General features: G+C 37.5%; 1 protein-coding gene across 8 annotated transcripts in view; it reads left to right on the top strand.

The window, feature by feature from the left end:
- TOGARAM1 (TOG array regulator of axonemal microtubules 1) overlaps positions 1 to 12,196 on the top strand; it is a 68,063-nt gene that overhangs the window by 22,927 nt on the left and 32,940 nt on the right. For 4 of the 8 annotated variants that reach the window (XR_010600845.1, XR_010600843.1, XM_008171636.3 and 1 more), the window contains 8 exons: positions 1,061 to 1,326; positions 3,557 to 3,786; positions 5,376 to 5,479; positions 5,717 to 5,884; positions 8,516 to 8,614; positions 9,113 to 9,288; positions 11,064 to 11,238; positions 11,556 to 11,690. Coding sequence is in view for 5 of the 8 variants with exons in the window: in XM_008171636.3 (XP_008169858.3) it covers positions 1,061 to 1,326; positions 3,557 to 3,786; positions 5,376 to 5,479; positions 5,717 to 5,884; positions 8,516 to 8,614; positions 9,113 to 9,288; positions 11,064 to 11,238; positions 11,556 to 11,690 (1,353 nt within the window). In the remaining 3 variants the exon portion in view is untranslated. The remainder of the gene's footprint in view (positions 1 to 1,060; positions 1,327 to 3,556; positions 3,787 to 5,375; positions 5,480 to 5,716; positions 5,885 to 8,515; positions 8,615 to 9,112; positions 9,289 to 11,063; positions 11,239 to 11,555; positions 11,691 to 12,196) is intronic. The other 4 variants (XR_010600844.1, XM_065594035.1, XM_065594036.1 and 1 more) reach the window with 3 other exon arrangements.

The following is a 12,196-nucleotide window of genomic DNA, read 5'->3' as shown; positions in this document are numbered from 1 at the left end:
AGATAATTGGATGATCTGTATGTTTTGAAGAAAGCTAGCTTCTTTGACACGTATCATCTTGAGTTATATTAAGTCTTCTCATTAGTAAAGACAAATTTTGTAAGACACCAGCCATGTATTTTATATGCATACACTCTTCCCACTCTCTACTGTTTGAAACAAAAACTGCCTTTGGTAGCTGTTCTAGAAAAATGAAGATGGCTGGATTTTTTAAAAACAGAAATTTTCTAATACTGTTAATCTTTTAAAAATAGCCTTTGAATAATCGATGAAATATATTTTACCAGGTAAAGTTGAAGAAAAAGAACAGCATGGTATTATATTAAAAAAAAAGTAGTCATACAAGCATTATTATTTTTCTCCATATGTATAGTTTTAATTCAGGAATTCACACTCAAAACCCATTGTGAGTTACTGAATTTTGCAAAGTTTCAAGTAATTGAAAACCTAGAATAAAAAAGTGAGGATTATGCATCACAAAATGTACTTCAATTAATTTTGTCAACTGTAATTTAGTATTAATTATTTGATTGCTTCATGGTATGCTGATATACGTTAGTATATGTTGTAAAAAATGACATCTTAGTAATACGAGACTTTTTTTTTCCAGAGAGACAGTTAGATATAGCCAATTTTATGTGAAGGTTATAATGCATGGGAACAAATAAGTGTGATTTAGTGGGGTTTACTGTATCTCAATAAATAGAATTATGAAATTTCAAAGGACGGGCCTAAACAAATTTATCTCTTATTGGTGGTGTTAGGTTTCTGCACATCATCTGTATCATGAGCTATTTATTTGCATATTCTGTGTGCAACAAAATTACATGTAGAATTTCCTAGTGAAAATGCTGTGCTGCTTCAACCAAAATTGTCCTTAAAATATTGACATAATAACTAAACTTCATTTCACAAATGTGTATTTAGTAAGAAAAAAATCACCTCTTTTAAAAAATATTTTTGCTGTGTTTCATGAAAATTGATTGTGTATTTTATCCTAATGAGTGATGTGTTCCCACTGTTCTTCTGAAATGGTGACATATGTCTGTATCTTACCCAGGGGAAAATTCACAGGAGAAGCATTCTCCAATTCAGCTTAAACCAGCTTTGGTGAGATCGCCAGCTTCACGGAGAGGATTGAATGGGACCAAACCTGTCCCCCCAATACCAAGGGGGGCAAGCCCGTTGCCTGATAAATCTGAATTAAACACAGCGGGACAGAAAAATGAAGAGTCTGACGATATTTGGAAGAGTGAAAAAGACAAGAAACTTGCAGTTGATCTTTCAGAATTAAATGTCAATGATAAGGAGTCAGACCAGGAAGAGGTTGGATTTAAATGTGATTTTACATACTTTAAAAAGATGCTAGAATATACATTTTATAAACAAACAAAAAACAACAACCCCCACCCACACAGACACTAAACCTAACCCCCTTTAAAATCTCAGGTGTAGAAGAAGAAAAAATACATATTCACTGCTGTACTTCTTGTGACCATGTCATGAATACAAAATGACTACATTAAGATAATGTTATGTGTCTGGCAGAAACTAACTAAAGCAATAAAAGTCAGTATTGAAGGACACTCTCTGTGCCCTGGGCATATCCTCATTTCACTTACCTATTTTGAGGTTCTCAGATCAGTATGTTGACATTCTCCATTATAGTACCATGGCATGAGTTAGACATTTACACAGCCTCAACTCTTTGATTTTGTCCAGGGTGAAACCACAGTGCTACCTTTAATGTAGGACTTAATTAATCCTTTATTTTATTTAATGGCTTTATAGAAAATACCAAAAAGTCGAGCGCTTGATTACTGTGACTTCTGTTTAACTTACAGAAATCTCTTGTTCAAACTCTGTTCACCTGTAAAGTTTGTTGAAGTGCACTGTGTCTGATGCAGTCCAGCACATCCTTGCTGCAGCCCTTGACACACGCTTAAATTTCCATGGAGTGAAATGAGAAAACCTGATCTAAAGTATTAATTAGATGAATAAGGGTGTCACCTATGGAGTCATGTCAGTTCATAATGCGGAGCCATTATGATGTTAACACGATTGTAATACAGAATCCATATAAGAGAGTAGGTATTGATCATGCCTGATTTGGCTCTCCTCAGGGGATGGACAAACAACACATTGTATGGAAAATTGTAATGCATCTTTGGTACAGTTAAGTTAAAGCTTTTTTATATTAATAAATGATCATTTTTAAATAATAAATTTTATCCAGTGGGGTTTCATCCTCTGAAAATCACAAACTCATGTATAAAAGGAAAGAAAAGCAGTACATTAAATTAGAGATTAAAGCAATCCATAAATATACCTACCACACTAGGAGTCACTGAAGCTGTGGTGATAAACACAGAAAAAGGGTCACTAGTGAACAGGCACAAATGCATGCCAACGTACCCCATACTCAAATTAATCCTAGCTCTCTACTTACCTTCCTGTGGCTCTCAAAAATCCATGGGTTGGTCTCCATCCTTAACCTATAAAGTTGGTGTTTTGGGGGTAAGGGAGGAGGGGGTTCTGGGTTTGCTGGGAAGGTGCTTTTGAGCCTACGGGTGGGTTGGAGAGTAAGGGGTTTCTGAGCAGTGAGGTTTGATTGGAGGAAACTCAAGAGAACGTGGGGAACTCTGAACCAGAAATGAGTCGGGAGGGTTGATTGTGGGAGAATGGGGTGAGCTGGCAAATGAAGGTGTGAGTATGAATGGATTGGTGTGTGAGAGTGTGGGGGCTCTGAGTGGGTGGAAGTCACTAGTGAGAGATTGGAATGTGAGAGAAGAGACAGTGAATGGGACAAAACTGTAAGGGGGTCCCAGGCAGAAATACTGTTTTCTCCCACCCCACCCTTTACTGTAGTTTGTCCCAATCTCCCTCCGACTCCTTCCCCCAAAACCCTCATAATATAACCTACCAGTGCCCTTGTTTCCTACTCTGAGTATCTCCTGCAAGGAGAGAGGAGAAGATGCAGTGGAATGGTGCTGTAGTAGCTGTAGTTTCGCTACGCACTTCGGGTAACAGCCTTCACTGGTAGACTGGGGTGAGATTCACCTTTGCAGTTCTCCCAGCACTGGCTAGCTCAGGGAGCAAAAATCAGAGCTCCCTTCCACAGACTGCCATTGAGCCAGCTAATTCTTCTGTTTAACAAGAGCCTATGTAAGAAAATTATTATTTTTTTTTTTAAAAAAAAGGATTGATAGTGTGTTTGTGTGAGAAACCTTTCATTTTAAGCTTTGCAAAACATAACTAGATATGATGTGCATACAGCATTTGGATTTGCATTGGTTGTCCTATTAAATTGTGCATGTCTGTTTCACTTTATAAGAATAATAATGATCTCTGAAATTAAACTAATAAATAACTTACTGATACATTGACTCCACATAGATTATCTTGTCCAAAGGGGGCATAGACACAGCACTGTCATCATACAATAAATAAGAATTAAGTTTTTAGAAGCAGGCTGGTATTTGACAACTTGTTCCTGTGTTTAAATGAATTATACATGCAGCGGGTAAACTCTGACATGGTTTTCAATTCCGTGCAGATGCAGAGTTCACTTAGGTCTCTCCGTAATAGTGCAGCTAAGAAGAGGGCAAAACTGAGTGGCAGCACTTCAGATCTCGAGAGCCCCGATTCTGCGCTTAAACTTGATCTGACTATGGACTTCCCTTCCCGCACTTCCTCTCCAAACGTGAGCTCTTACAGTGAAAGTGGAGTTTACAGTCAGGACTCTCTGACTTCGCCAGGGTCCACAACCCCTCAGGGAAAGATAACGTGAGTGTAATTTATATGTTAAACCCACAGTGAGAATTCTGACATAATCGCTGTTGGAGTTAGTTAAATATTGAATGGTGGGAAACCTGCATTTTTTTAATATGACATTGGTTTGCATAGTGCTTAGATTTTATCTGAGAGTTATTCCCACTTAAAATACATTGTACTGTGCTGCTGTGGTTTAATATTATTCTAATTCATTCCTGCTTTTTCTTTGACCCAGTGCCAAGCTCTAGCTATAGTAACACGAAGTAGCTGGTAAAGCCCGGCAGTGGCTAGTAAATATTTTATAATGAAGCTGAACCACAGGCAAACCAAATGAGTAAAACAGAGAATGAATCAGGAGGAGAAGGAAGAGGTTTCTTATTGCAACCTGGAAAGTTAATCAGGAATGCATTTTCTTAAACAGATTTTTTGGGTGCAGATGAAACAAATAATATAAACTTTTGTTAATTGTGGCTAAAGCTGAATTATCAACTAATGCAGCATTTTCATAGTAGCAATAATGGCTGAGAATTGTTTTCTATGTAATGCCTTCATTCTCTCAGCTCCTTTGCAAAGAGATAGTGTATGGATGGAATTGGTTTTTATGGTGCACTAAGGTTGAGCAGTTAGCTGCAGTATGTACTTATTTTTAGTTTTGTAAATTCAAGTGGGAAATATTTTGCCGAGTGTTGCAAGTACAGCCTCTCCTTACCTTCTTCCTAGGCACATGGCCAAGCTGTGTGCAGTTCAGGCCTGAAGAACGTAATGTAAAAATCCAACAGAGAAAACCTCTGGCATGCCATGTTGTTGCAGCATTGGCTCTGACCAGGAGCGATGGGAACAGTATTCTGTAATACAGGACATTTCCATTAGTCCTCGACGTTGCAGCCTTAATGTATGATAGTGCTCACAGCTAATGCAAGTCTGTCTAGTCCACCAGGGAGGATCTGACCTATATAAGGAAGTTTGAATTTGTGCAAGAGTGACAGAATGCCATCCCAGGAGTCATTAAATACCTTGAAGTTTCTTTATATATTTAAGAGAGTTTAGTTCAGATGCTGATGTAGGCCTTGCTGGAGCCCTAGGCATAATTGACAGGCTGAACCAAAGTAGGCCTGGCCATGGCGGAATAGTAATACACTAGGTGTTTGCTAACCAAGTAAGCACATTCATGACCAGAGAGGATGGTACAAGAACACTCAGAGTTCTCAAGTAACTACATAAACAAATGCCCAGAAGAGATGGTACTAGGGCTCCAGCTAGGCCTACAGCAGGCTTTCCAGCATTGGAGGTTGAAATTCTGTGTTCACTGAACAGATACCAGCATGGGCAGGAGAAGTGGAAACTTCTCCCATATACCTGCCTCGTGTAACTTTTTGCTCTTAGAAGGAGGTGGAGGGAGAGGGCTTGGAGGGGGTGATGAACCTGATCATTACCAAATGTATTCTTTCTCTACTCTGTAGTAAACATGACCATTTCTGGTGATGTGCTGGAAATGTTTTGTACCCAACATGTACTGTTTTCACTTTAGGTGAAAAATGTTCTTAGGCAGGGCTCCTAGTGCCATTCAGAAATATATTTATAGAAATGATTTTGTATTGCAGCAGCTCAGACATCTTTCCTCTACTTGGATGCAAATCACGTCCAGCAAGACTATCTTCAGGAAGGAATAGAAGTACTAACATAGTAGAACAGAGCTCCAGTGCAGGTAATTTGTTGTGCATAAAAAGAAAGAGATAACTAATTCAGTCAAAGTGAAACCATTTTAGTGAAGGATCTGTCCATTATTTTCATAACAAGCCCCACTAGGGCATGTTAAAACTGGCCTCAACCCTGCAGAGCTATCAAAAAATGTGATGATTTGAGGGTTTTTTTATTTATGAAATGGTGACACACCATTTCAGTGATACATACTGAACACTTCGCTATGGATTCTGTTGTGCAGGGATAACATTTCATGATAAAGCAGCCTCTAATGTGAGCATAATTGGCCAACGTCTGACCTATGGAAATGGATCTGGTGATTATGAAGATGACAAGCAGAGAGAAGTATCACCTTGTGTTTTTAAAGGTCAGAACAAAGAGCATCAAAGGCATTGTAAACCTACAAAAGGTTAGTGAGCTTCCTATGTTCCTGTGACGTCCTGTTTATGGCAAAAAAATCCCAAACATTTGTTAGCTTTTTATAAATCAAATATTTCATGGAATTCAACTTGGTCCTATAATTACAATCTCTATCTTAATAAGATATATTTATGAAATTAACAAGCAGTTAATTAACTAGTGTTAGATAACTGTTAAAGTCTCTGGGATAGGAAAAGATTTGAAATGAATTATCAGAATCTCACTTTTCTCAGCCAAAATATGGATATAGCTATATATATTTCATTTTTTAAATTAAGCCTTCGTTATTGGTAAAGTTCAGGCAGATAAATCATAAGCTTTTGTGTTTAAGTTCTAATGAAGTCTTGAAAAGTTGCATTGATTTAGCAGTAGGCACATATTAGTAATATACAAAAGCTACTGCTCCCTGCATCGTAATCAGCTTACCTATGGTTAAAGGATTTTGGCTTTTATGTGTTTCTCTGACTCTGGCCATTATTAGCATATAGCCATGATAGTGTGTCTTTTTGACCAAGAAAGCTAAAAATGAAAGTCAAATTAAGGGATACAGTCTTCATCTTTTACATCACTTAAGTGTGTGTGTGTGTGTGTGTATATATATATATATATAGAGAGAGAGAGAGAGAGAGAGCGAGAGAGAGAGAACTGGAAGGGACCCTGAAGGGTCATCAAGTCCAGCCCCCTGCCTTCACTAGCAGGACCAAGTACTGATTTTGCCCCCGATCCCTTAGTGGCCCCCTCAAGGATTGAGCTCTCAACCCTGGGTTTAGCAGGCCAATGCTCAAACCACTGAGCTATCCCTCCCCCCAATCTGGGTGATTGGTAGTGGCTAAAGTAAATATCCTGTGGCAGTATTTTAGTTTCTGATGTGAAATGTATTGGTCGTATGTCAAAGCCTGATAGACATGTGTGATGTATAAAGAAAGTCTCCAAGAGAATCTGTCCCCAAAGAGTATGGTTATCCGCTCTTTTTTTCTTTTTCTTTTTAGCATTAAAAATTTGGGGACTTATCTACCCTGCAAACTCTCCAGTCAGCATAGATACAGTGACATGATGCCATTGCAAGAGACTGAAAGCTGAGCTGTTGGAGTGAAGGGGGGGAAGGGATTTTAGTCAGTGTTTAACACTTTTGTTTGTTAACACCAGTTTAATTCCTGTTGCCTATGAAACACCATGACTGTAAGCCATCTGGGACAGACACTGGCTTCTTTGTACAACATGTAGGACAATCTTTGGTTAGGTTCTTAGCCGCTACTGTAATATAAGTAATATTTGGCTAAAGATACAATTCCCATGCCTGTTCGGTTAAGGTATAAAAGCTCACAGTAAACAGCTTGTTAGAACCTCAAGAAGTTATTCAATTAAAGCAGACACGACCAGGCTTGATGTACCTCAGATTTCTAAGGTATAAAATAAATAGCAACTAATAACCTTTTTTGGGGGGGAGAGATAGGGGATGCGGGGAGCAGAGGGAGACATTAACCCCTCCCCCAAAACAAACCAGTTCCAGGCTTTCTCTTATGTTATGTAAAATAAAAAGGGGGCTGGAGCGGAGGGAGTAGAAGCAAAAATCCAGAATCAAAAACCAATCATTTGCTGGTCAGTTTCAACAGCATCAGCCCCATCTCCCTAAAGTTAACTTTCCATAGGGAAGGAGTTAGATGGAAGTTGAGTCATGGCACAGAGTCTTAAAAGGCTTAAAAATTCTTTTGACTCTTCAGTTTGTATAGTCCTGGCTTGGTCTCAATCCTCTGTGCTCAAAAGTCTTTGTTACAGACTGTCGGATGTAATCGTAACAATAAAATAAAGTCAGGCTTGCAGCACATCAGCATCTATTTGCCATAACATTTTTTTACTGTATTTGTGATTTTTTCCAGTGACTATCTGACTTTCCTCAAGCTGAAAATGTTGTTAACTCCATGGGAGTTATTTAATGCTAAAGAATGTAATGCCAGTCTGCCATTGTTACTGATTGACATTGCCATATATGCAAACAGTGCAACCAGAATTAAAATATAAAGTGAATGTTAACTGAAAAATTGAAGAACTGCTAAATTGTGCAGTAATCAACATGAAGTGCTCTTTGGAACAGAAAACCAGTGGTTTTCAATTGATGCTAAATTGGCACAATTGTGCTGAATTATTGGAAAAATAGGTGCGTGGAAAATAATTCTGTTAAGCGAGTTGGTATTTAGTATATTTGAAAGTAATGATATTTAGTATATGTGATATAGTACTTCTGAGAATTTCAGCATTAATTAAGCCTTGCAATACTCTAGTAAATTAGAAATACAGTCCTGCATAAAAGTGATTAATCAGTTCAAACTAAGTTTGGTAAGATGATACACCTCTACCTTGATATAACGCTGTCCTTGGGGGCCAAAAAATCTTACCGCATTATAGGTGAAACCGTGTTATATCCAACTTGCTTTGATCCACCGGAGTGCGCAGACTCCTCCTCCCCCTCCCCCCCCCCCCGAGCACTGCTTTACCATGTTATATCCGAATTCGTGTTATATCGGGTCACGTTATATCGAGGTAGAGGTGTACTTTGGAAGAATGCAATATATAGTAATGGGTAAACTACATGATTTAGCTCTTCTTTGTGTGTAATTTTTAGGATTTACAGGGTCAACATCTAGTTTACAGCAAATTAACAACCTAGACTTCATTTCACCGAGTGCCCTGTCTGAAGATTCTGTAGTAATTGTTGGAAAAGGTATTTTAAAATAACATTTTATTTTCTATATGTGCAATACAATTTTAGTATAGAAACAAAGCCTGTATTTTTGGACAGTCAGGAGAAGAGGAGTTTGAAATGAGCTCATTCAAATGTTTATTATTTAAAGATTAAACAATCCCCAATTTTTAAAATAAATTAAAAGTATTAAAGTTGAAAAAGGATTGGAATTACCGTATATTTTTACATTCTTAATGAGAAATGTAATATACACTGTACTACAATATTAGCATTAAATAACACAGAACAGTGAGAAAATATGAGGACCAAATTTTGCACGTATACCCACCCATAAAGTCCCATTGCAGTCAGTGGAAATGCATAATGTAACTTTGGGTAGAATTTGGCACTAACGTTAGAGCAACCTAAGTTTTTATTTTCTGGAATTATTTTTGCTTTGCTTTAGTTTGTTACTGAGTGACTTCTGCTGTGTGAAAATGACCTCTTGGTGAGGTTACAATATGATAACCATTTCAGGTGTTTTTGGAAGCCCCCCATCTGCATCATTAACATACAGCCAGTCCATGATATCGTGTGTGGAGAACGGAGACGTCCTTTCTCTCAAACAAGGCATTGAGCCTCTCTCAGGGATCTATGGGAGAGCTGTCCAGCAGAACAGTGCACCTTTCCTTGATACTGAACATGAGAAAGATGTAAGAGTGTAAAACAGATTTGATTGTTTTTCAAGTGTCACTAGTGAATATAGTTTTATGTTCTCCAGATTCTGGTAAATAAATGTTTGATTAAAGCACAGTCATCGATATCTCAGGTGGCTGGTAATGGGATACAGAGCTTTTTATTTCTTGGTCTCTGGTCTAATTCCAGCACAGGCTGGAGACTAAAACTCAGTGAATAATGAGGAGTCATTTGTCAATATCTTGACCTCTGAACAAAATGTTGCTTTGTCTGTTTGCACACTTTTAGTAAACATTTATGTGAATAGTTTTGTTTGTACAAATGTTCACACAAAGTTGTCTTTAGACCTGAAATAGAGATTTATTTTATTTCATCAGTCTTTTTATGACAATTCAAACAGATTAAAGGGATACATTTGGTGAAGGAATTCAATTGGTTGTTGCAAATGTTCAATTCAATGCAGTTGTTTGTTCAGCTGCTGCAGGTACTGAAATGTATCAACATCACAAAATAGCCATTAAAACTGTTACTAATTAGCAATTTTTGTTAACACTCTGAGCAAAGAGACCAAGGCTTGAATGGACATGGAGAATGAACTTCCCACTGGCCCCAAGGTGGTCTCTTCCTTTCATGATCGGGATATTTTGGCAAGGCAGTGTGAGGAACCAGCTGCTGTTACTGACCATCTTCTGTTGTGTGGACAAAAAGAGGACTGTAGTTTGCAGACATTTAATCCAGCACCATTCATTAGCCATACATTCCCTGTAAATAATCTTGTCTCAGTGTCTGCCCTGTGGAGAGATTTCATGAAGAGCTGTGCTGCTACTTATATCTTGTTAAACTTTCTTATGACTTTGAACATTGATATTTATTTGTATAAAATAACACAAGGTCAAGGTACGTCTTCAAAATGAAAATCACATTTTTTCCTGAAAATGCATGTCAAGTAACCTCTAAGGTTGCTAAAATTTAAAGAAATTAATGACCATTTATCTGTTTTCTCACTTCGTTTAATCTGTGCACTTGACTGCAATTTTAATAGTCAGTTTCATTATTTCCTTATAAGTAAGGGAGAAAATTACTGACTGAAAATACTCCTAGACTTTGAGGCCAGAAGGGACCATCATGATCATCTAGTCTGACCCCCCGCACATCGCAGAACCTCACTTGCCCACTTCTTCAATAGGCCCATATCCTCTGGCTGAGTTACTGAAGTCCTTAGATCTTGATTTAAAGACTTCAAGTTACAGAGAATCCACCATTTACTCTTAAGCATAAACAGGGGATCACAAGAACCCTGTAAGTAATTTTTAAAATAATCAGGTCTCACAGTTTGAAGACTGCTCTATCAAAAAATTAAAAAAAAAAGTCAAATAATTGAAGTTGGGCTGGACTCCATACCCTTTACTCAAATTAGTGAGTAGTTATTCACACAAGTAGTACCATTAAATCAAGGGGTTCACAGTCCTGCTCCCCCAATAACTTAATTATTCATAGATTACCACGAGTGATTATTTCTGTGCTGCAAAGAGTCTCATGCTCATTTTACACAATATAAGTAGTCCCATTGACTCCAGTGGGACTGCTAACAGTGCATAGAGGTAAGCACATGCAGAAGTCTTTGCAGGATTGGGTCCTAAATTAGCGTAAATAATTCCCAAACGCACTGTGGAGTAGTAGCAGAAGTTGTGAGCTTCTTTGTTTAGCAAAGATGATTCCTAGGGTTAAGTTACTGACCGAACTATTTCAGTTCAATTACATTTTACAGTGGGACTTTTCCTGTTTTGTGCAGATGAAAGTTGCCATGTCAAAATCTGCCCGGGATAAGATGAGGCAGAAGAAGAAAGAAGAAAAAGAAGAGAGTCATAAAGAACATCAGGAAGTCAATGATGTTGAAAAAAAGGAACGAAATCCCTGGGAACGACTTAAACATAGTGAACCAGAGAAAATGGCAACAGAAAGTAATGGTTAGTATTTTGTCAATTTAATGGCATACTATTAAATGGTGTTGACTAAGAAGTATGTTCTAAATCTGGTATAATAACACTAATTATTTAAGGTTATGACTGCCCAAAATGATATCCGGTATTATTGAAATGTTATGCTACAATGTAATCTTCATGAGTTTATTTGTTGTTGGATATAAAATACTAACAATAATAAGGAAGGAATTTATGACGGATAAGCTGACTGTTTTTGAGATCTTTATAGAGTACAGCATAGTACTAAAAAATAGCGACCTCTTCCCTTTTTCTGATTTTCCTGTTCTTTCTCTGTTTTGTAGGTTTAAGTTTTTATGGAGATGTGTTAATAACATCCAAGAATGAGTCTTTATCTTTAGAAGATGTTGCCTTCAGTACTTCACTAAAAAGAACATCCAGTTTAAAGAAGACACAGTCTTCAGTCTTGCTAGATTCAGGTAAGCTGTTACCGTTAATTAAATGTAAAACACTGTATTAAAATGTTTGGATGCTGGCAGATGAGACAAACCCATAGTGTAATCAGGCTTAATACGCTTTATTTTAAAACTGCAGTTTCATTATTTTTTTTTCTATTACAGGAATGTGTGCAGAGCTGTGTATGCCCTTACATTTTAGCTCAGTGCTAGCTACCACTTCTTATTACTAATAAGAAATGGTTACAGAGAATAAACTTACATTTTGCAGGTATAGAACAACACTTCTAATACATTTTTCACATCTCCATCTTCTTTTGTGGAAGAGGCAGATATATGTCTTTGTAACTACTTGCAGTTTTGGGACAAATTTTATTGATAGATTGAAACCCACATTAAAATACTGTATCCCCCAATGACCATAAAATCCTGACCCAGTGTTATCTGTGTGTGTTAACCAGATGGGGGGGGGAAAAGACAAACACGTTGGGTGAAATTTTGGTCCTATTGAAGTCAATGGCAAAATTCCC

The sequence above is a fragment of the Chrysemys picta genome, chromosome 4, assembly GCF_011386835.1.
Source record: "Chrysemys picta bellii isolate R12L10 chromosome 4, ASM1138683v2, whole genome shotgun sequence".
In the NCBI taxonomy this organism is placed as follows: Eukaryota; Metazoa; Chordata; order Testudines; family Emydidae; genus Chrysemys; species Chrysemys picta.
This window is presented reverse-complemented; position numbering and strand designations above follow the sequence as displayed.